Raw genomic sequence first — 24,765 nt, forward strand, 5'->3', positions numbered from 1 at the left:
GGGAAATTCATATGTGTAAAGTTTTCTGAAAGTTTAAAAATCTTGTAACCAGGGCAAACTACTTTTTTTTTTTTTTTGGTGGTGCTGGCACCTCACAGTAGCTCCACTAGTCAACGCATCCTCATCAGACCAGTTTCAACGGACCTGTAACAGCGTTAAGGGGGTTCCTGGCAGAAATCCATAGAGAAACCTGTAGCAATGACCAGTGCTTGTGGGTTGGATGCCTTTGTAATTGCGGGATCAGTTCTGCGCCAGTCTCCATGGAAGTGTCCTTTTCCTTTTGCATCCAGAAGTTTCTGCCATTGCAGGTCTGCAAGACAGTCATTTCCACACCATCCACACCAGTTAAACTGTTTTGAGTGCACAGGGAATACTTCTGGAGGAATCCCTCCCCTTCCATCATCTCAGCATTAGCATGCTCTTTAGAGGTGCTGCCCAGTACATGCACCCAAGGCAACTAAAAGTTGCCTATATTTAGGAGTGTAAGGGAACTGGTCACTTGAGAGCCTAAAGCCCCGGCCCTATAGCATGTGCTATGTGCCGTCTTTCCCCGTGCTTTAGGGTAGATCATACCAAATATGAAGTTTACTCCAGGTGTACACCAGTTATCTGTTTTTCAATTGAATGTGTCACAAAAACCCTTGGAGAGAAGATAGGGAAAGTTTCACTGTGTACGTCCCAAATCATAGAAGTGTCACAGCTAAACTTTTTGCTTATAGAGCATTATCCCAAAAAATGGGGTTTTCTTCTAATCATTTATCGTAGGGCTTGTGTTCAGAACATTATGTTCTATCAAACAGAGGTGATCATGACAAGCTTATTTAAACTGGAAAAAATAAGCTGTTCAGACTTCTCTAATCTTTCAGATAACTGAAAAATACTAAAATTTCCCGGATCATACGGTTGAATCAGCAACGTACAAATTCTTTAAAAGGACAGTCTTTGGGTAAAACCCGCAAAAAGTAGTAACTAGTTAGCTCTTGAATTCCTTCAGCCCCCTTCAGCAGCAGTGGCCACTGCATGACATCTGGTGGCTACAAGCCAGCATAGCAAGAACATCGCACTACTGAAATTGCAGCGCGTGCCATCCACATCAGGTAGAAACTCATTTTATCAGTTTTCTTTCAAACTGCCAAAATACCAGTTGTAATACCTTTGCTACAGCTATACGTCTTGCCACAGAAGAACCCCGCTTTGACAACTGCTAGTGTCTGGCACACACTAGCAAGGAAGCTATGACACAGATTTTCCTTGGAATTATGGTGTTCCCTCTCACCTGAAAAGCGCTGTCCTTCCTGCCCACTCCCACAGTTGTAGGACATGGAGATGGGGATTTGCGGAGTGACAGAAATGCAGGAAATGTTCTTTAAAACGCAGAGATGGAATTCACTGCGAACTTGCAGCCGTTGGGCCGATAAAAACTGATCCAGAATGATACTTTGGTATGTAAAAGATGTTCCTGGTGGCAGCAGGTACTCCTCACCTTCCTGTGACCATGGTATAAAATCATGGTGTATAAAATCTACTACATAAAGAACAGGAAAAGAGCGCGATCGGGTAAGAGAGAACAGAGGGCTTAAGTGTTTAGGTTGCTCTCAAAATCCTCCACAGAGCATTTAAACCCGTAAGCACCCACAGCTTTCCGCATTAACGTTCACCGCCTCCCGCGCGCTGGCAGGAGCGCGGCCTATTGCCTGCGCGACCCCGCTGGCTCCTCCGGAGCGGGCCCGGCGCCCCCCGCCCTCAGGCCGCACGGCCGGCCGGCCGCCTCCGCCTCCCGCCCAGCGACTGCGAATCCGCCACGCCCCTCCCGCGAGCCGCCCCGCGCCCGCCCTTCTCCGCCGCCACCCTCCGCCCCGCTTCCGGCTTCGGGCTTCCGGCGCCGGCCAGGGGCGGGGCGCGCCGCAGGCCGCCCGCCGGGAGACGGGCGGAAGCCGGGCGGAAGCCGCGCGCCGGACAGCGCGTGCGCCTGGGGGCGGGGAGTGGGGCGGGGCCACGGCGGGGGCGGGGCCGCGGTTCAGTTCCTGCCTGGCGGGCCGCGCACCCCGCGCGCGGACAGGTGGCGGGGGTTGTGACTGAGGTAACGGCTGCCCCCTCCCTGCCCTCACACCTCTCCCTCCCCCACCGCCCTCGGCGGGGCTGCCCGGGGCGGGCCCACCCCCCGCGGGGCGCCTCTCGCCCCCGACGGGTTGGGGCGGGGCCGCTGCGGCCCGCCCCCCGGCCTTGCCGTTGCTCGGGGAGAGCACGTCGGGGGCTGCCGCCGTAGCGCTCCTCGGTCCGGCCCCGTGAGGCGGGAGCGCCGCCACGCCGTGCGCTGCTGATTCACCTCGGGCGGCCGCCGGGGAGGGAGGGACACAGACAGGCTCTGCGAGGCCTGGCCTGGCCTGGCCGGGCCGCTGCCGTGGGCACGGAGGGCGGCCGCCGCCCCGAGCCTGCTGGCCGGGTGCCTCCGGGTCTCAGCGCGGCGCTGGACGATGCTGGGCCCGTCCTGCGGCCTCGGTGACCCCCCCGGGGCCGGCCCGCGGCGCCCCCGGCGAGAAACTTGCTTGCTTCGTCGTTGCCGTCGCTGCCTGTCGTCCTGCCTGTCTGCGGACACCGGTTCTGCTGGCTGCCCGTGGGTCCGGGGCCTCGGGGGATGTGGGAGCTGCGCGGTGACTGCAAGGCTGTAACGGGAGCCGTCCCTTTACCTCTACAGTTGGGGCGTGATGCAGGTTTAGCAAACCATCAGCTACAAAACGGTGTGTTTGTAGTTGGGAAAGCATTAACTTAGAGGCCTTAACCCATTCTTCATCCAAACTGATGCATTTAACATCTCGGTGGCAGCGTTGAGAACCTTCAACAAGATGTATTTTATTTGCAGTCATGCTGACTTTGTTTCTTTGGGGGGGAATGGGGTTACAGTTCTAGCAGAAGAAAACTGATCTACATGTGCTTCGCTATCCGTTGGAAGAATGACAGATGACAAAGATGTACTTCGAGATGTGTGGTTTGGACGAATACCAACCTGTTTCACTCTGTATCAGGATGAAATAACTGAAAGGGAAGCTGAACCTTACTATGTGAGTATAACAAAGGTAGTCACAGATAGTCCAATGCCATAGTTATGTTTGTTTCCTTCATTCTCATTGTGTGTTCTACTATGTGTTGTAAAAAAGAAAAAAACCCAACTTCTTTCTTCTTACTCCTGGTACCTTCAGAAAGTAAACTGTATGACCACATTGCATGATTCGTCTCTCTTCACCAGTGAGAGAAACTTACTGCAGATAATTAAGATCTTTAAAAAATTATTAAAGAGTCAACAAGTAATTAGGTAAAAGGAGGAGGCTCTACGTGAGTTTGTATGTTCTTGGATAACGACCAGAAGAAGGGAGAAAACTTTCACCTTACCTTACACAGAAATAACTTCAGTCAGAGCTTTGTGCAATCTCAAACACTAAGATCAGTCGCCCATGTAACATAAACTCATAACAAACACTGGCTCCAGTATTTCTCCTCATGGACAGCATCTTCTCGTTTTCTGTTCTTGAAATGCTAGCAGCCATGAGGGATCTAGCTCAGATGTAGGAAGAGCAGCTACAATGTCTTAACAGTACAGTACCTGAACTGGATTGCTAGCCAATGATAAAAATGAGGATGATGGATGTATTTGAGTTGTAAACTAGAAGTGCCTTCTGTAATCATGTGGTATTTATTTATAGCATACTCAGCAGTTTTCATTCTTTTGGCACCTAATAGATGTTTGATTGCTAGAGAATGTTAGCTGATTCAATGAAACCTAAATTTGAAATGTAACAAGTATGTGGGAGGAAAATCTTGTACTATGAATTTTTATGTGATTCTGAAATCCTTGTCGTAATCCCATTCTACTCTTTTTGAAAATATTACTGGATAAAGATACTATTAAACACAGGAAAAAAATATTTGTATCATCAGTTTCTGATTTACATGTGCATTCAGTGGGGTTTTGAAGCCTAATAAAGCATTAATGCTTTTTGTTCAGTGATGATAATACTCATCTTTTGATGTTTTAGTTTCACCACTGGTAAAACAGAAGCACTTCATGTGGTTGAACTATTGCCAAATGCATCTGAGCTATCTAGAAATCTCAGATGTGTGTATATATATATGAGTTTAAATATATATGTATATATTGTATAAGAGCTACATGAAAGATAGGAGTAAGTATAGAGACATGCAGTCTTGATCTGTTTAACATCAGCATGGAAACCCTGAAACCATGGTATCTTCATGGTGTGGCAACCTTTCTAAGCCAAGGAGATAGTTTTAACCTGGTAGGGTTTCTTTTATTTAGTTCACTTAAAGTGTGCAGAAAAATTCTCAAGGCTTAATTCTCCATTTCTGCAAAATCTGGTTGTTCACGGATCACAATTCTAAAACTTCAGCTTCTTCCCTTTTCAGGTCATGTTGGACCTTTGCTTCTTGAAGGGACCAAGAATTTATAATAGCAGAAGGTTAGAATCACAATCAAGGCTTTAAATCATGGTTTCAGAGTGCATTTACATTAATGCGTTTGTTCAGATCTGGAGTGCATTTCTGAAGCAAGTCTTCATCCTTTCCACTTAATGTGCCCAGGTTTACATCACCCAGCAGTCTTACAGCCCACAAGCTGAATCATTTTCATGTGAACCTGAAGCAGCTGTGCTTCAGCTGCTAATGGGCATTTAGTGTTTGGGATCAAACTGGAGCTAAACTGAGGTAAAAAACATCAGAATCCTTAAAACTGAAGTAAAAAAGCATATGTAGTGAACATTCCCAGCTCTTGATACCAGCTGTTCAGCTTTACATGTCTCCTCTTATTACACCTCAGTACTTGTTAATATAGGTATGACCCCTGTGTGCCAGACTGCCTTCCATAAATGGGAAGGCTGCATGGGAAGGAAATACTGGCATTGTTATGTTAACAGGGGAAAAAAGCTTGTGCTCTGAGGAGCATGCTTCATGAAGATGGAAGAAGATACAGACCTGGAGGGTGAGAGGTTAGAATCAACAACCCTGAATCTGTGTGATGGATTTCAGTTTGTTGTGAGTGGTGTGATGGGAGACCCATATCTGTTAGATATATTGGCACAACGCAGGAGTGTCTGTGTGTATCACATTATGGCACTGCACGGGGGTAGCAGAGCTAATTTAAGATGAGCTTCTATGTATTTTTTGGAAAGAGCAGTGACATCAAGACTAAGCAGCTTAGGTAAAACACTGTCCTATTTCTCCCTGTAGTCAAGTCAGGTAGGTTTCTGCAGTTACACTGGAAAAGGATATGTCAAGTTTCTTCGGAGTGTTTCCTGCAGATGCTTGTGTTTGGAGTAGAAGCGTAATTAGGGACAGCTAGGCTGAACTACCTTTGTTGCTGAACTATCTGATTTTTCCCTAGTCCTAATATTGTTATGATTTTTATTTTAAAATGGTAAAATGGTGTACTGTCTGCTTCTTAGTGCAAACAACAGTTGGAAGTAAGATGTGTACAGGAAGCAGGGTACTCGTTGGCTGAGATTTGTCAGGTGTAAAGAACAAAATTACAGCAGAAGGCAGTCTTAGAATGATACTCTGCCCAAGGGACTAGACTTTACTGTGCCACTCTTTAAGCTTCTCCAGTGTCAAAAGGGTTGTTTTATTAAGATGTCTGTAAGAGTGAGCAACGTGAAGCTGTTCCATGTTAGGATGCTTTGTTTCTTCATACTGGATACACTAGTGATCAGACCAAGTCAAGTTCCTGTTAAATCTAGAATTTTTCTGTTTTGTAGTCTGTTCTGCATGTAGAATGGTGTTTTGCTTCGCAACAAAACCTGTGGCAATAGCTGGAGAGGTAGTCTTCTTACACAAAGATACATTGCAAGCGTGTACTTAGGCATTACTTGTTTCTTGCATTTCAGTTAACCTCTACAGAATGCATTCCTGGTTATTGTGATTAAATACTGTAGCAATATGCAACATGCAAAAGAAAGGTGTCGCGGTTTGTGTGATCTTGGGGATGGCATGTTCTAGTCTACTAGGATTTATTCTGCCTGGTAATGTATTTGGAGATTTACCTTTGCTTTCTTAATTTTATAAGAACTCCTCATGTTATTTGTTTGCTCCCCTTCCCCCCTGCTCGCTGTCAGTTTTGTATAGCTTTTTTGGTTTAAGCTGAGCAGATATGAATTGTGTGCGTATTTGTCACAATTTCTTGCAAAGCTAGGGCTAGAAATCATGTCAAAAACAGTTGATTATTCTTGTGTCTTGTTTTTAATCAAGAACTAGTACCTGTTTGTTTTAAAAGGATTAAATAATTACCTTGCCTATGGCCATTGACTTAAGAATTCAGATGTGAATATGAACTTTAGGGTTTTTTAAGTTCTCAAATGCAATTTTTTTAATTGTTAGTACAGAGCAATTTATTTATCTTGTCTTCATTACTGTTGCAATGGTTGGTCTGATCCCAAAAGGTTGTGAACATCTACTTGGCTTTATACCGTGTACCCTTGACTACTTCAAGGGAGTTTATGCCAGCTTCTTGTTTTTATACCGAGTGGGAGAAAACTTACAGAACTGGTTGCTGGAGGGAAAGGCACCCAGCCTTACTTAACATTTCAGGAATCCTTACTTGGTCTTGACACTTAAAAGCAATTCTTCCACTGACTGCTTTAGACTTCCCTGGAATCTTCTTACAAGTCTGTCCTTTCTAAGGGACACGGCAGATGTGGCAGCTCCTCAGCCACAAAGCTCAACTGAAAGTGGGGTTTTTCATTCAGGTTTCTTTGTTACGCAGCATAGTGAGTGGCAAGCATTACACTTGTCTGCCATTGATCAGCGAGCAGCACGGCAGTCAGTTGCCAAACAACTTGAATCACACCTGGGATTCTCTTCTGTTCTTTGCTTCTGTGTTATACCATGCACTTTCATGTGAGTTTCTCTCATACACTATTTAAATTGGTAACTCTTGAGTCCATGCTAAATATGCACTCAGTCTGTTCGTTAAAAACTTTGATACCACCTTGTCAGCATATTTGCCTATTCAGTACTGTAGGTTGTTTAATTTACGATGGGCATTCTGTCTTTTAGCGTATTATGTAGCAATTTATCAGTTCTACATTCAGGTTGAAGTTGTTACATTACTTGCATCGCTGGATGTGTTCTATTTTCATAGCATTGTTCTAACCTTTAGCACTAGGTCTGCTGACAGAAGGTTATTTGTCCAAAGGAAAAAAAAAAAGAAAAAAAGAAAAAAGGCAGTTGAACAAATTTGACCTGGTGGAATGTTTCGCTTGGATTAGTATGTATTGTCATATGATCATGTAGGTTTTTTATTAATTAGGTATTGCAGCCCTAAACCAAGAATTACTCTTATCACTGAATCATGGCTGTTCATTACCAGCATCTAGAAGTGCTGCTGTAGGGCAACCAAGGACTGAAGGGGTATAGCCTCCTTGGCCTGCAAGGAGTCAGTAGCAAAAGTGTTTGTGGGAGAGGTATTGTTCTAGAGAAATGGCTTTGCCTAAAAGGAAGGCTTCTTGCCACATGGCTGAAGTGTTAGAGAAGCTTATGAGTGTCTAATAGTCTAGAAGGCGAACTGCTGTGTAGAATTAGGCTTTTCATATGGAGGCCTTTATAAAACAATTAACATGATTCTGCTGTCAGAGAGATTGACTAAAGCCCAGCATATAGTTATATACATTAAGTGTTTTTTTCTAAATATTGTTTAGTACCTTTCCTCTGGAAATAGTAGTAGCATTTAAAAGCCACAGGATTTTTGGAATAGAAATGTTTTGTGTCAACGGGTGTCCTTCACTGAATGTAGACAGCTGGTGGAGAAGGGGTATTAAAAGGGATAACAAAATGAAAATGTCTTTAAACTATGCTTTTAAAGGTCTCACATAACAGATTTAGTATACTTGTAAATCTCTAGGATAATTACAGCTAGAAAAGTGATAGAATTGGATCCTTTCGTGTCTCCCATGCAAGGGGAGAACTGTAGCAAGGTAGAAGAGGTGGGAAGACGGAATAGAGTTCAGTAGGTGCTGCAAATGCTCAGCATCTCTGGAAAACAGGCAGTCCCTGTTAACCTGATGAACTGTTGGGTTTTGTACTCTGGAGAGGTCCGTTTGGAGTGCTGGCCACATTCTGTTAAATTCAGTTAAATGCTGTTTGGTTATTGTCTGTGATTTCTAACTGTGTTGAAATAGAAACTGCATCGTTGTTCTACACTACAAACTGAAGTATTTTACAGAGGAAGTTAGTTACGCAGTTTAAAGGGTTATGTTATACACTGTTGCAATCAATAATGCTTTAATATATTTATTAAATTCCTGCATGGCCATGCCACATGTAGCATGGTGAAAATTGGCTTTTGTAGCAGTCCAAATGGGTCTCATATTAGAATATGCCAGCATTAATTTAACTGTAAATATCACACAGAAATAATATGGAATTATTACCCAAAATATTTGGGTTTGAATGGAATAGCCTCGACTATGTTGTCTCAAGAGCAATCAGTCTAGATATGTGGAATTAGGTTGATAAAGGAGATTATCTTGTCATTCAAGTTATAGAGGTTCCAAACAGTTCTCACTTGAGTGTATACATGACTTCATTGAATTTGAGATTGTTCACCTTTTAAAACTGAAGGCTGTGTTCAGTTACCTTGCTGAATTAGACTCCTATGAAAGAAGGTAGAAACAATATGGGGATGGTAGTAAGAGCAACAGATGGAAAAAGAAAACCATATGGTACATAAAAGATCGAGTGTTAACTGACTTGATGACTGTGATAGTGGTGAAGCTTGATCTTTTGTAGTTTTATATAATCCTAAAATTTAGTTGTTTCATGGGTGTATGCAGATTAGTAACCTAATGCAGAATTATCTAAAAGACAAATCCATTATTTTTCATAAGCACTTGATTTACTCTCCATACTTCTTTGTGAATCTGATATTTATAAATAAATTGTTGTATCATGGCCAAAATATTATCTAATTTATATATCAGGTTGTGGTCTAATTATTGGAGAGATTCTGGAAGAATGTTGCAACTGAGATAAAGTTTTCTGTCAGCTAAATATATTCTTACATAGTTTGCAATGTCTATACCATAGACATTTATTTAAGGCCTAGCATTATCCATATACTAAAAAGAAAGTATTTTAAGAAACAACACTGGTTATGAGGAATACTGGAAAACAAATGTTTCTTTTTCCCTAAATATGCAAAATATCATTTCTATTTATTCCCTAGACCCATCTAGTTTATTAATAATTACAGGATGAATATGATTAATTTAAAATGGTTTAAAGCTAAATGTTCTTTTACAGGGAGATTAATATTTTCTCATTGGGATACTGAAAGGCATTGTTCGTTAAAGCTTACGGACTGATTCATCTTAAGTAAATGTGCTATACAGTCGCCAGTCAGTATGCTGATTGGTGCAGTCTGCTTAACCACTGTTACTAGGCATGAGACTTAAAAAAAGGTGGGGGGAGGGGGTTGCAAATAATAACACAGCATTCTGTTTTGGATAGTACATAACATTACACTTGAGAAAAAATGATAGTATACCAGAAAGCTGTAAGAAGGTGTCTTGTTTCAACTGGTAAAATATTGGCGGTTTTCTTTCTGATTTTAGAAGCTGGGCAAAGGATAAATAATGGAAAAATCATGGTAGCCTTGACTAATATGTTGCATTGGCAAGCCCAGTGCAAAGAAAATGGAAATTGTCAGTTATTGGAAATATAAAACTCACTTGGAAGCCAAACCCTTAAGCAGCTAGTTTTCATTATTTTCTTTTTTATATTTTGTAGGAATTTCCATTTTGAAATAATAGCTGATATACAGTTCCTCATTATATTCAGTAAGAAGTTAGAACATGTTCCTATGTGTTCATATGAAGAAGGTTAAAAACTTCATTCCTTGACCTGCTTAAATACAGAAAAGCAGAAAATAAATTCCATTCTTCTTCCTCCCACCACATCAGAAGAATCAATAACTTATTTTTTCACTTGTGTGTGTTCGTGTATTGGATACTACTATTCTGCATCTTCTGAGTACATAATTTTACAGTCTTTCATTGACCGTTAAGAAACTGTCCAAAAGACATCTTACCTTAAAGGGGGGGCGGAAAGAATGAATTTTGGTTATGAAAATGCATACTTGTTACAGATTTTTATTAATTTAGTAAATTTTATGTATACATAAAGCTTCTATAATTTTTTTCTTTCAGTTGCTTTTGCCAAGGATAAGCTATTTGACACTGGTAACAGACAAAGTGAAGAAACACTTCCAAAAAGTTATGAGACAAGAGGAAGTTAGTGAAATATGGTTTGAATATGAAGGTACACCACTGAAATGGTGAGTTTAACTTTGTACCTTTACTCAATTTATCATGTAAAGAGTTACCAAATTCAGCACGGTGTCAGTACTTTTCCTAAACTAATCACTCCATTGGGTTTCAAAGATGGCAAAAGAGAAGGAGTGTAAGAAAAGCATGTTTTCTGGGAAAAACAGAATAATGTTTAATGTTGAACATATTTCTGATTATTCTGCTTGTACTTACTATATGTATAAAGCAGAGGTTGTTTTGCAGCTATTGTTTTTGTTCTAGTTGTTACTGTAACACCAAATGCCTGTGGTTTTGGCTTTACTGTTTCTTGCAGTAGAATCGCCAAATAAATCTTTGTTTAGCTTATTTTACCTTCTTAAAAGATGTCTAATAACACAGATATGGAGTATGATTTTTGGAGTATGAATGCAAATAGGATATATGCTTAAAGGTAGTAAAATGTGCATAACCTTCACCTCTTGCTGGTGTGATATGTACTTGTACTGTAAAACAGATAATCTAATACTGACGCACTGGCTTTTGTTGAATTCAGTTCAGCTTTATTGAACTAATTGCTGTTGATTCTATTTTTGTTCTGTCATATGGCCTATTAAATCTTTTTTTTTTCCTGAGAGGTTGGGGAATCAGACCGACATTGTTTCATTTACTTGGCTTTCATAAATACTATTCATCAGATTTTGTATCTTTCTATTTTTGCCATGAAGAGTTTTAAAGAAAGCATTTTGAGAGCTGCAGTGTTTGCTAGCTCTGTATAGATAGCATCAGCTCTCCAGAAAATATTTAGTTTTTGAATGCTGAAGAGATTTTATTATCTCTTTTTATTTCCTGTATCATAATAGGAAAGAAAACGATCAGTGACCGTTTTAGCTTCTTGAACCTGGATTGTCTTGTGATTAGCAAGCATCGCATCATGGAGTCCCTTTAGACTTCGTGATGCAGTAGATGTCTTCTAGTCTTTTGTTTCTTTAAGACCAACCTAGTGTAAACCTTGAAAAATATGTGAATAGAAAAGCATAAAAACTAGCTTTATTCACTTTTTCAAAACTGGCTGGCAAAACCAGCTTTAGACTTCTATTTAAATTATCTGGAATTTAACAATAATTGGTGTCTTGGTGTGCCATAGTGACCTTAAGTAATGGATACTATCTAAATAAACAGCAAGGTACCAAGTTTGTTCCAGTATTCATAATCTTAGGCAGATGATGGGAGGAAACTTTATAATGAAGTTGTAACAAGAAAGGAAAGAGGGGCTTTTTACTTCAACCAAAAATACATTTGTATTTTCTGTAAGTTTTCAAATACTATGATGTTTAAACTAGAATGAAAAAAAATTATAGAATGTAGGTATAGAGTAAAAATATAAATTATAATTCTAAAATTAAGAGTTAGTAAACTCATTGAACATTGAAATTAAAGTGAATAGTGTAATTATGATATCCTAATTAAGGCTCTGATCTTTCAGAAAATCTAAGCATATTCTGCCGGGAACAGCTCCACTGATTTCAGTGGAACTGCTTTTCTAAGGCAAATGCTATCTGCAAACCATTATTTTAGAAGAATGGTAATCCCCTAAATAGCTGAAGCTTGTTCCAAGGAAGACCCAAATACCAGAACTGAGAATTAGATTGAGCTAGCAGTTTGTAGAAAAAAAATAATAAGCATTAAATGTAACTTCTGCATTCAGAATCAAATAGAATTCGCTAATGATATTACTTATTCTAATTGTGTGGTTTCAACCAGGTGGTTGGGATGTAGTGTGCGTCTACAGCTGCAACTCTTCTGTTTTCCAGTGAGATTTTGGAGGAAGTCTGAAACGTAGTTTCAACTTTATGGCACTCAGGCCAGGGTCCTGAAGGAGGATGAAGCTCTCCAGATCTGGAGCTACAGGGGCCTGGTGCCTCTTGCTGAGGCTGTTGGCACAGGGGAAGATGGTCTCCTTGCTTGCAGGAGGCGTGTGCTGCGGGAGGGTCTGTGTCACCAAGTTAAGGAGCTGCAGGAAGAAGTCATCAAACTGTGCAGCATCAGAGACTACAAAAAAAGGTGGATCAGATCTTCTCAGAGATCCTGCTGCTACAGGAGCCTAAACCTACAAATACATTGAAGGAGGTGAAGGCAGAGTCAGTCATTATTGTATTGGAAAATAGTCTCCTAAGATATGGAAGGGCTGGAAGTTTGTGACCTCTGGCAGCAGGAGGGAGGCTCCTTCTCCACTTGCAGTTCTGTAACTACAGGATAGCTTCAGTGCTCTGGCTACAGGCGAGGGACTGAACCTCTGTTCAATGATGCATCTGAGGTGGCTGAGCCTGAACTGTGCAGGAGGAAGTGGCAAGTGAAGTCAAAGGTCTGTATTTCACTTACTCTTCCTTGTCAGTCTGTCCAGGATCTTGAACTCTGACATTTCATGGTCACTGCAGTCAAAGCTGCCACTTACTATCACATGCAGAACTATTTTGTCTTGTTAGTAAGTAAAAGATTCAGCGTCAGCTCTGGTCCATCCAATGCCTGTATCAAGAAATATTGCCTACTTGTGTCCCACCATGTTGCTTTTCCAACAGATGTCAGAGCTTCTTGAGTTGTTTAAAGAAGACTTTATCTACTTTCTTACCTGGATTGCATGATCTGTAACAAACTCTCCATGATGTTGCCCTTACTAATCTCTCCTCTGATCCTAAACCACAAGATCTCAACCAACCTGTTGCCTGTTGTTTCATACATCTAAGTTGCTCCCTCACATGGAAGACAACCCTCATCTGCCCTGCCTGTCTTTCCTGAGCAGCTTGCATCCATCCATCTACAACAGCATTCCAGCTGTGCAGGCTGTTTCACCATATATCAGGTAGCCCAACGCTGTCACAGTTACAGCACTGCATGTGGAGCTCTAGTTTCTCCTGCTTGTTTCCCAAGCTGTGTGCATTTATGGTAGACTCTGTTCTACTCTCTTTTATAGAATCATAGAATCATTTAGGTTGGAAAAGACCTTTAAGATGATCGAGTCCAACCATAAACATAACAATGCCAAGTCCACCACTAAACCATGTCCCGAAGCACCACATCTACATGTCTTTTAAATACCTCCAGGGATGGTGACTCAACCACTTCCCTGGGTAAGCAGAGAGCATATTGCAGGGAAAGACAAGAATCTGACAAAAATCACCTCCCCCCTCCATAAAATGAGTGTGTCACTAGAACTAAGAAGGATGAAAAAAAGAAAAAAAACCCAAACACTTAGAAGTATGTGAGAACTCTTGAATCCCACAGCTACTTCAGGCCTGATGCTCTAAGATACCAAATATCATTTTGAGATCTCCCTTATATCTCTCACCTTTCATCACTTGCTGTCCACCCATGTCCATTAATTTCTACTTGTCTGTGGGTTGTTACTCATACCCCTGTTGTTTATGCTCTAAAGCTTTCCTCACCAGACTGGCCAGCCTGAAGGCAAAGATACTTTTGTCCCATTTAGGTGGATTCCATCTCTCCCTAGCAGTCCTTTATCCCCAAAGAGTGTCCTGTGGCTGTAAAAGCCAGGTCCTTGTTGTCACACCAGCTGCTCAAACAGTTGTTGACCTGCAGTCATGCCTCTCTTGAGACTTTCTCCTTTAGTGACAAAATTGTGGAGATGCTACCTTGCCCCTGGAGCTGTATAGTCACTCTTGATACACTCAAGGGTTCCCTCACAGTGCTTATGATTTGTGCCCATGTGGTTGAACAGCAAGGGCTAATAATCCCAGCACAGGACAAACCTTGCCAGTCTGTCTGCAACTTCTTAACAAGCAGCAAACCTCTGCAGGTAGCAAGGAGATTAGCAGATGGGGGAGGGCTCTGTCCCCTGTAGAAGGGAGTCTCCTACCGCTATGACTGCTGCTTCTTGGTGTAGATGTGCTGTTCAGGCTGCTCTGATGCTTCCTCAGATCTTCCAGCCCCTTGTCTCTATTGAGGCACTGACTGCAGCTGGAGAAGGAACTGCCTTCTCTTGCCAGACATTGCAAGACTCCGACCTTCACCATCTTGTGCGTCTCCATTCACCACTCCAATGACTACAGACCCTCTTTCCGTGCAGCTGGGAGTTCAGGCTCTCACCTCTGCAAGACCTCAGTGAAGATGCCATCAGTCTCTTTTTATCTTCCCTGATACTGTGCAACCAGCTGACATCCTGCAGTTCCTTAACTTGGTGACATAGCTCCTCCACTAGCACACAAATGTCCTCTAGGCAAGGACATATCCTCTGCTTGCATATCACTCAGGAGAGGTGTCAAGCTCTCCTGGCAGCTTGAAACCTGGAGAGCTGCATCCTCTTCTCAGGAGCTCAGCCTGAGTGAGCCTGAAGGCCTCTGATGTGCCAGGGATGGTTTCTTCAGCAGATGCTAGGAGATGACACCCTATGGCTTGTTACCATCCTATCTGAGGGCTTGTGCATGGTCTTCAGCAGAGTTTCTGTCCCATTTCTGTGGATTGTGCTCTAGCCATGGTAGTTACGCAGGTGTTTCTCTAGTACCAACTGGATGGATGCTTGACCTCTACTAATCAGGAATCGGTGGAAGACAAAAGGTCAAAGCGCCATTTGATCAGGCATAGCTGACACGTTGTTTGAAAATGCTAGCATTTGCTTAAAAGATCTAAGAAAAATTTATTTCATATTGAATACTAAGGGAAAAGGTAAGACTATCTTCTGATGCAGCCAAAATTTCCCTCAATGAAACATTTGTTCATAGAAATACCTAAACACCAGATTTTGGCCATTTGATATACTTGGTACCCCAGACAGTTCTGGAGCATAGGATTTTTTGTCATGTGACGTGTCTTACTGAATTACCACAGTAAATTATTCTGGTCTGAAAACAACCCACCAACTCATGCTGTCACTTTTTGTCCTGGATTCGTAATGAAATTAGTATAAAAGTAGTAATTAATTTTCCTTACTGTCCATCTGTCACTTTCAAAAATATTTTAAGTACTTAACATGGTGTTTTCCAGCACTTCTCTCACACTCTGAAACCACCCTCTGTATATTAATAAAGGCAGTAATAAATTGAGAATGGCTGGAAGTCAAGGTGCTGCTACACTTCTATAGATTGAAGACTTTCCAGAACCAATCATTATTCTAGCAACTTGGAAAAAAAAGATTTGTGGTCTCTTAGACATTTTCTCTTTGATATTTTTCCCATTATGTCCTTTGAGAAAGTTCTGCACAATCTGCCTGTCCATGGCTCCCACTCTAGTTAAGACCAGTTTGATTTCAGCAATCCAATACTGGTTTTTTTCAAAATTATACCATCTGGGCTGGATGTTTCCCTTTGCTGTTGTTTTGTTTGTTTTCTGTTTTTTGGGGGGGCAAATCTTTAAAGGCTCTCCTGGGCTTTTGAATTCTCTTTTTTTAATTCTCCTGGTTACTGTAGGTTCTAGAGAGCATTTGTGTATATCTTTAATTGCAATGCTTATTTTTCAAACAGAAGTTCAGAAACAACATTGCAGCAGTACCACTGGAAGCTATATCTTTAAGGAGGGAATGCTGGCTCATAGCACAAGGTGGATACACTCTTAAGAATGGAGTGAGGGAATGTTGGGGTTTTTTAATTTCATGTACAGATTGACAAGTCCTCTTCTCAACTTCTCTGTTTGTACCTCCCTTAATTCTTTATCCTAGTTAAGAAACCAGGTTTTATTATGAGGTAAATATAAAGGATAGCTTCATCATTGTTATATGGAGTGCTATTATTTCCAGACTCTTAAAAATGCTTGTAACTACATCTCAAAAATAAGTTAAACATGGCATTATGTATAGGCATTACTTAAGGCTTCTACTGGCTTTAGATTAAATGCCAGTGTGTGAGAACTGAAATTTGAAGCAGGGCACATCTTATGTTTCAGGATTACTTCACTCCTGCTGTGAGCTCTACTCTTAATGGAAGGCTGTGCTTCTGAATAGACAACAATTTCTCTCAGGTCTACTGTCTTCATTAATCTCATGTGTTCTGCTATGGAACAAAATTAATTTAGGGCTGACCTCTTTCAAAAAAAACCCCCATCTATCAACTCTGCAAAGCACAAAGATTTGAAAAGCAAACCACAAGGATTTGAAAGCTTGAGTACGTGAAATTCATTTTGTAATCTAAACTGGGTATAAAATACAGAAGCAGGCCAAGAACTGATACTTTTTTTTTTGGTAGCTAGCTATTTTGTTGGAAAGTAACTAAAAGTCATTGTTCGTGTTTAATTATCAAAGGAAACCTGATTTTTGTTACTTAGTTCACCTGGAAAACCATTCTTTCATGGAACTCTTGCTGAATCCCTGTTGAAGTACTCAAGACATGATTGACAGTAGTAAAAAGCCTCAGTAGTAAAAACTTGAGCATTAGCAGTGAATCATCATAAATCTGGATACGCATTATCTATATTCTTATCATAGAATCATATCATAGAATGGTTTGGGTTGGAAAGGACCTTAAAGATCACCTAGTTCCACCCCCTCTGCCATGGGCAGGGACACCTGCCACTAGATCAGGTTGCTCAAAGCCTCATCCAACCTGGCCTTGAACACTTCCAGGGAGGGAGCATCAGCAACTTCTCTGGACAACCTATGCCAGTGTACATTACCAGCTCACATTCAGTTTTCCATCCACTAATACCTTCAAGTTGTCCTCCACAGGGCTGCTCTCAATCCACTCGTCGCCCAGCCTGTATTTCTGCTTGGGGTTGGCTCGACCCGTGTGCAGGACCTTGCCCTTGGACTTGTTGGACTTCATGAGGTTTGCACAGGCCCACTTCTCAAACCTGCTAAGGTCCCTCTGGATGGCATCTCCCTTCCCTCCAGCATGCTGACTGCACCACACTGCTTGGTGTCATCAGCAAACTTGCTGAGGGGTGCACTCAATCCCCCTGTCACCCACAAAGATGTTAAACAGTACTTGCCCCAACACTGACCCCTGAGGAATGCCACTCATCACTGGTCTCCATTTGGACATTTAGCTGTTGACTACAACTCTTGTGAGTGTGACCATCCAGCCAATTCCTTATGTACTGGGTGGTCCATTGATCAAATCCATGTCTCTTCAATTTAGAGACAAGGGTGTCGTACAGTACAGTGTTGGATGCTTTGCATGGGTCCAGGTAGATGATGTCACTTGCTCTTCCTTTATCCACCAGTGCTGTAACCCCATTGTAGAAGGCCACCAAATTTGTCAGGCCCAATTTGCCCTTAGTGAAGCCATGTTGGCTGTCACCAATCACCTCTTTATGTGTCCTAGCATAGTTTCCAGGAGCATCTGCTCCATGATCTTGCCAGGCACAGAGGTGAGACTGACTGGCCTGTAGTTCCCTGTGTCTTCCTTTTTTCCATTTTTAAAAATGGGGGTTAGGTTTCCCGCTTTCGGTCATTTGGAACTTCACTGGACTGCTGCAACTTCTGAAACATGATGGATAGTGGCTTGGCTACTTCATCCACGAGTTCCCTCAGAACCCATGGATGCATCTCATCAGGTCCCATGGACTTGTGCACCTTCAGGTTCTTGAACCTGACCTTCTCGTACAGTGGGCAGTTCTTCGTTCTCCCAGTCCCCACCTTTGCCTTCTGCATCTTGGGCGGTGTGGCTGGAGCCCTTGCTGATGATAACTTGAGGCAAAACAGTTTTTGAGTACCTCAGCCTTCTCTATATTCTGGGTGACGAGGTCTCCTTTTTCCTTCTGGAGAGGGCCTACATTTTCCCTATTCCTCCTTTTATCACCAGCATACCTATAGAAGCTTTTCTTGTTGCCCCTGACACCCCTGGCCAGATTTAATTCTATCAGGGCTTTGGCCCTCCTAACCTGATCCCTGGCTGCTTGGACAGTTTGTCTGTATTCATTCCAGGCTACCTGTCCTTGCTTCCATCCTCTGTAGGCTTCCTTTTTGTGTTTGAGCTTGTCCAGGAGCTCTTTGTTCATCCATGCAGGACTCCTGGCGTTTTTACCTGACTCCCTCTTTGTCAGGATGCATCACTCCTGAACTTGGAGGAGGTGATCCTTGAATATTAACCAGCTTTCTTGTCCCCTCTTCCTTCCAGGGCTTTATCCCATGCTACTCTGCCAAGCTGATCCCTGAAGAGGCCCAGGTCTGCTCTCCTGAAGTCCAGGGTAGCGAGCTTGCTGTGTGCCCTCCTTGCTGCCCTAAGGATCTTGAACTCCACCATTTCATGGTCACTGCAGCCAAATCTGCCCTTGAGCTTCACACTCCCCCCCAGCCCCTTCTTGTTGGTGAGAACAAGGTCCAGCATAGCACTTCTCTTTGGCTCCTCTATCACTTGGAGAAGGAAGTTATCATCAATACCTTTCAGGAACCTCATGGATTGCTTATGACCTACTGTGTTGTCCCTCTAACAGATGTTGGGTTGGTTGAAGTCCCCCCTGAGGACCAGGTCTTGTGAATGCGAGGCTGCTCCTATCTGTCTATAGAGGGACTCATCCACTTGGTCTTCCAGGTTGGGTGGCCTGTAGCAGACCCCCACTATAACATCTCCTGTCCCTGCCTTCCCTTTAATCCCAACCCATAAGCTCTCAGTCAGCTCCCCATCCACCCCCAGACAGAGCTCCATGCACTCTAGTTGGTCATTGACATTCCCTGTATCAGGAAAACACAGTTCTAGATACTTTCTTGATATTTCCCCTTACTCTTTCTTGTAAGAAGTTACAAATGCCATAGGGAAGTTCAAGAATTATGGTACAGTTTTGTTTTGGTTTTTTATTTTGCTGTTGTGGTGACTTTGTTTTAGTTTTCAGGTTAGCTCACCTGTAGAGGGTGCTAAAGCACCATTGTGTGAGAGTTTAGCAGGTCAGGAAATTGGTTTGGCGCAGGTGCTTTTAGAGCAATGCTCTCAGTTACTGCTCTCTGGATTTTCAAAACTTAAGTACGTGCTTGGCGCAGTGTCCTGTGATCAGCCCCATTTAATTCAGTGAAGCTACTGAGTTTACAGTTCAGTTTGTGTTTATCTCTGTAGAACGAAAAGCTAGTACACTCTTTTAGTTTTTTGAAACATAAGAGAACAAATGGAGCTTGGTATGCTGAATGCAAAAAAAAATATTTATTAAAAATCTTGCCAGTGTCTGCTTGTGAGAAAATTTGCAGAAAGACTTTTTTAGAGTGCCTGTGGGAGTTTTGTGTATGTGATATATATTCCTTACATTGCTGGAGGCTTCTTCTGGTGAATTTAAAGTAGACAAAGCTGTAAGGCAGAAGTAAATATTTGGAGAAAGCAATTTCTTTGTGTCACTCCTTTAATCCAGAATACCACTGAAATGCAAAACTCCAATTAATCTTTCTTCTCTCCTTCCAGTCTTCTTCATTTGATAGTAAAGATAGAGAGTTCATCTTGATCTGTCTTCTTTCAGCCCTTTTACAGATTTTTTCACTTTTCTACTTATTCTCCACAATGACATTAGGCAGGTGGGAGAGGAGAGAAATGTTAAGGGTCAATGTGGTATAAACCCGTTGCATTTAAATATCTGAAAGCATGTATACATTTCTGTCAGGCCAGCTATTCCTACCATTATCAAGCTTTTTAACTAAAAATCCTGTTTTGAAGGATTCCACAGAGCAGCTGTTGGCCACTTACGCTGTTGCAAAACTAGCAGCATTTTGTGGGTGCAGCTGGGAGACCACTGGTTTAGATATTGAACATGTAAATTCCAGACTTGATTCTGCCAGAAACTGTCAGTCATTTCTACCTGCCTGTATAACCTTTCTGAGTAAGCAATAATGAATGTTAATTGTGGGAGTCAAACAGCTAATTTTTTCATGTAAATGCAGGTATGTTAACTGTTTATATGTAGAATTAAATGCACAGCTTTCATGTTTAGTATCTCTTAATTTTTAGGCATTACCCAATTGGTTTGCTGTTTGATCTCCATGCATCAAATACAGCCCTTCCTTGGAGCATCACAGTGCATTTCAAGGTAAAATTGAAATACACCTTTAGTTATGAACAAGTGAGCGTGGGATTACGTGAAATTTGGAAGCTAGGACAAGGTTTCATAATTATTTTATAAATAAGTGAATGGTATGACAAGGGGAGAATGTTCATTCTTCAAGAATCATCTGAAGTTTTCTGTAAATCTACGGCTGTTTTCCAGGGGACTGTATGTGCTTTCAAATTACTTTCCTTTGAAAATTATTCTATTATAATCTGAAAATCCAAAATTGTTTTCCAAGATAAGTTATGAGACTGTCAGTGCAATTGAGTGAATATAAGGGAAGAAATTTCTTTGATCTTTTTAATTCATTCAGTTTGAGATGACTGAAGATTAGGAAGATTGAGAAGTGCTCATCCTTTTAGGCAGATGAGTGTGGATATGAGATACTGGAGAAATCCTTGAAGTTAAGGAATGCTGTTGTACTTTGTGTGGGTCCCCTTTAGAGAACAGAGTGAAATGCGTTTGGTCTTGTGACATCTTAGTCACAGGAGAGACATTATTTTGATTGCACATTGTAAAACCATTAGGTATGACTTCATAGCACTACTGATCTTTGCTCAGAAGAGCAGGGTTAGTTTTGGTGCAGGATTCTTTCATACTCTGAAATGCATTGAGATGATAATACCAGGTCTGTTTTGAAGTCAAAATCACAACTAGAAGTCATGGTATTTAACTTTGAAACTTTCATTTCTCTGTTGCAGAAGAAACAATGCAAAGATCCAAAGGAAAATGCTAGGTTAATAGGCTTAACTTTAGTGTATGAGATATGAGATGAAATGAAAAGCATACTGGGGAGCAGTTATGTCAGAACGTTTTCATTCAAACAATTCTTCTCTTGAAGGTGTTTTAGAAAAGGTCTTGCTAACAGGAGTAGTCTGATTCTTTTTGGAAGTGTGCACTGAAATCATACGTTCTTATATGTATTTCCACATGTTGGAACTTTTAAAATGACTGACTGAATCTGAAGTTGGAGATGTTTTTGAAACCACTGTAATTGCTACACTTCTGTCTGATATATGTCAGAGAGAGCTTGGATGAAGAAACTTCCAGAGTGTTTTGAAGAAACTGTAGGGTGTCTAGTTTCATAAATCATGATTTAATTATTACATGTTTGGAGAGCTCTGGGAGATTAACAGTGGCAGCGTGTGGATGTTGCCATCCCAAAGTAGAGCCATCTTGAGAAATAAGTTGCAGCACCACAGTGCTTTTTGTTTTCATGTGGTAAACTGACTTTAATGTCCTTATATTTCTGCTTGCCAAAAGATCAGCTAATTTAAGTTTGTCTCAAGGGTGTACATTAAAGATCAGCAGGAATAATTTACTGCTAAGGCAGTATTATTTTAAAAGCTGATGTAATTTATTTTTTAAAAGTATAACACCTTGGATTAAGCACCTGCTTAATGTCTCTTCCTGTTTTTGATGTAATCTGAAAGTTTATTTAAATAAACCCCTCTTAATCCTTAAAGTCAAAACATAACTGAAATATATCAAAGTACGTCAAAATTTCAAGACATTTTCATGTGTTACAGTTTCTTACAGCTAAGTAGTTCAGGTGTGGGATTTCAGCCTGAATTATTCTTTTCATTTGTGTGTACTTAATCTTCAAAGAGCCATAATTTTTATTTGGCTTAATTGAACAGTATTAGATTTTTCTGAGGTTTAAATTTTGCTGTCATGGCTTTCTCCTTTCTTTTACCAAAGCATGAAGTCACCAACAGATACCTTGAACATATGTAAAGAGTGGTTTTTAACCTTTTTTTTCCCTCCATCACTTTTCTTTGTTTAAAGTTAAAAACATTTTAAAAGTTTATTTCTGTTCAGCAGAAGTTTGAAAATTGACAGATACTTGTAATTGTCCTCCTGTGTTATGTATGCAGACCAAATAATAAACACACTTATTGTTTGCATTTAAGAAACAGTTTCTTCACTTGTATTTCCACTATGCAATAAAATAACGTGTATTTATATCTCTAGTAAAGTTGAAATACAGTTGCCTTAAATAGTCGTAGAAGGATGAGCTTGAGGATGAGGAAGAGTGCTAAGGTCTGAGAATCATGAGAAGCCATAGTCTGGGAAGTTGCTGTTGTTACCCAGGCGTGACTTCATGGGGAAGAGGGAAACTATCCCTTCCTGTTAAACTCATCTCATGCCGCTCTGCGGCGTGCTTAGCGCTATTCATGTTCTTAGCGTGGTAACCAACTCTCCAGATTTTGGGCAGTAGAGAGGAGGTGGTGAACTGGCAATGGCAGCACTATTGGAGGAGAGCAAATTGGGTGTGCCAGGAGAAAGGCTGACCTTCTCCCTCTGCTGAAGCCCTTATCTGCTGGTGTCTGCTTCTCCACCCGTGAGCTGATGTAGAGGAGGAGAGACTGCATCTGGTTTTGTATAACAGCTGTCATCTTCATTTTCTTAGTTAAAAATTGTGTGAGGTGGAGTGAAAAGGAAGTACTTTTCCATGTAGCATATGGATAAATTGTGGGACTGCTAGGAGACATGTGGAAGCCAGAAGTATAAATATTTTTAAATTAATCTTTTTTGTAAAAAAGACCACTGATGGTAACTAAACACAAATATATGAATGCTGCCCCTGCCACTGGATATGTTCCTTATGGTTTTTAATGCCCTGTTATTGGTGTAATTTTCTGTAAATGTGGCCTAATGCAACTAGACTGTCACAGTATAAACAGACGTTTTGTGAACCAGAACTGATAAATATGGATGGAATGGAGTTATGAAACCAGACTGTTGAAATTACCTGCAATGTTTTTGGAACAGTTTTATGTGAGAGATCATTTAGTACTCCTGTGTACAGATGATACCTTCTTCTTCATGACAAAGTTTATGCTGCAAGTGTCTGCTGGTATGTGAAACAAAACCAGTATTACTTGAGCTTTCTAAGAAAATCAGAATCAACCCTTAACTTTTCTTTCAAAGATACAGAACATTGAGGGAGTAAGACACCACCAATAAGAGTACTTGAATTAAAGCTGCTTATGGGATCTATTAAAACTTTCTGCAAATCTCATAGTTGTATAGCCAAGGGTGGCTAGCAGCTTGTTTACAATTGTCTCTTTTTTCAGGGTCCTGAATAAAGTTATTTCCTTAAAGATCACTATTTCCTTAAGTAGAGGGAAGGCAAGTAGAATTTTTAAAAAATGAAAATACAAGTATACATGTTCTATATTTAAATACAGAACTTATTATTCTGTGCCCTAGTTTATGAATCAGTGGGGATGCCATATTTTCTGTTGGTAGTCTCAAGTAGGTGAAATTCTTTCATATGCTTCTTGTAGATGCAGTTTTCCAAGTTACACTTTCATGTTCAGGTTTTTCAGCTTCTACTCACAGTACTGCATAGATATGTGTCAGTGTTTTTCTTCTAAAGAAAAGAGTAGACAGCACTTAGATTGGAGGAGTGTTTTCCAGTCTTCCAGAGTGTTATCTCTTAGAAGCTGGGAAAATTAATCATACCACACCTTTGTACTACTGTGGCTAGATTCTTTCCACTAGCTTAGCTAGTTTTGACCGATTTTAAATATTTCTTTGCTGTTCTGCAGACCACACCATGTGTGTTCTCTGGAACACATCCCCAGGGAGTGACATTTCCTGTAATTTGAAATTCATTGGAAGAAAGTCAGCAGGGAAATGCCTACCTGTAGAAAGACAGGAATGTCCAAAAAAAGGACCCTACAGTTCAATATTTAGACATGTGTAGCAAAACATTTTTTGTAACAAAACTGTTGTTTTCATAAATGTAGCTAAAACTTCAGCTTTTAACTGTGAAAGTTTCTAGGTTCCTGTATTATTTGGCATAAGGTATATTCCATTGTCTCATCGTTCTTTGAGGGATGCCCATGTCTTACTTTTGAATTCCTGGATGTAAAGAACTTTTTTGAACTTGAAGTATGCTATTTCTGACTGTTCTTCTGGATTGGTTACCACACTTTACTTTTTTTATTTGAACAAGTAAGTTAAACTTCTAAAAGTATTCTACAGGCCTTTACAGATGTCAGCTGGCAAGTAACAATCCCAGTAATGTTTTCCATTCATCTTGGGCCCAATTATGCTGAGACACTCAGCTTTGTAGGGAAGAAAGGGAGTGAGGTCTGCCCTGGAAGGAGAACTTTCCTTTCTGTTCTGTCCTCTTTAATGTCTTCCTGCTTGGCCATCCTCATTTGAGAAACAAGCTTTATCTCTGTCCTTAGATTTCTAGTCAGCTCCACATACATCAGTCCTAAGTAGCAATAGCACTCCCTTTGTGAGTTCAACACTAAACTGTGTATACTTCAGTGCAAAAGGTATTAGCAGTCTTCTTGTCCCTTTATACTCCTGTTTTTGGAAGATAGTCATCCTTTCGATCCACAGTTTCCAGAGTCTGGGCTCACTGTCATAAGGAGGAATCACTATATGAAATTCCATTATTTAATTTCCAACTCTTTTCATTAACCTAATTATGAGGGAACTATTATTCATGTCCTCAGAATTACCTTCAGGT

General features: G+C 41.0%; 1 protein-coding gene across 4 annotated transcripts in view; it reads left to right on the top strand.

The window, feature by feature from the left end:
- The first annotated feature begins 1,999 nt into the window (after window positions 1-1,999).
- The window catches only part of ATG5 (autophagy related 5), an 85,139-nt gene continuing 62,373 nt past the window's right edge, over window positions 2,000-24,765 (top strand). For 2 of the 4 annotated variants that reach the window (XR_012622581.1, XM_074819417.1), the window contains exons 1-4: window positions 2,000-2,080; window positions 2,902-3,059; window positions 10,209-10,336; window positions 20,174-20,252. Coding sequence is in view for 3 of the 4 variants with exons in the window: in XM_074819417.1 (XP_074675518.1) it covers window positions 2,952-3,059; window positions 10,209-10,336; window positions 20,174-20,252 (315 nt within the window). In the remaining variant the exon portion in view is untranslated. Of the gene's footprint in view, window positions 2,081-2,430; window positions 2,615-2,651; window positions 2,739-2,901; window positions 3,060-10,208; window positions 10,337-20,173; window positions 20,253-24,765 lie in introns of those variants that run through there. The other 2 variants (XM_074819419.1, XM_074819418.1) reach the window with 2 other exon arrangements.

This window comes from Strix aluco, chromosome 3, assembly GCF_031877795.1.
Source record: "Strix aluco isolate bStrAlu1 chromosome 3, bStrAlu1.hap1, whole genome shotgun sequence".
Classification (NCBI taxonomy): domain Eukaryota; kingdom Metazoa; phylum Chordata; class Aves; order Strigiformes; family Strigidae; genus Strix; species Strix aluco.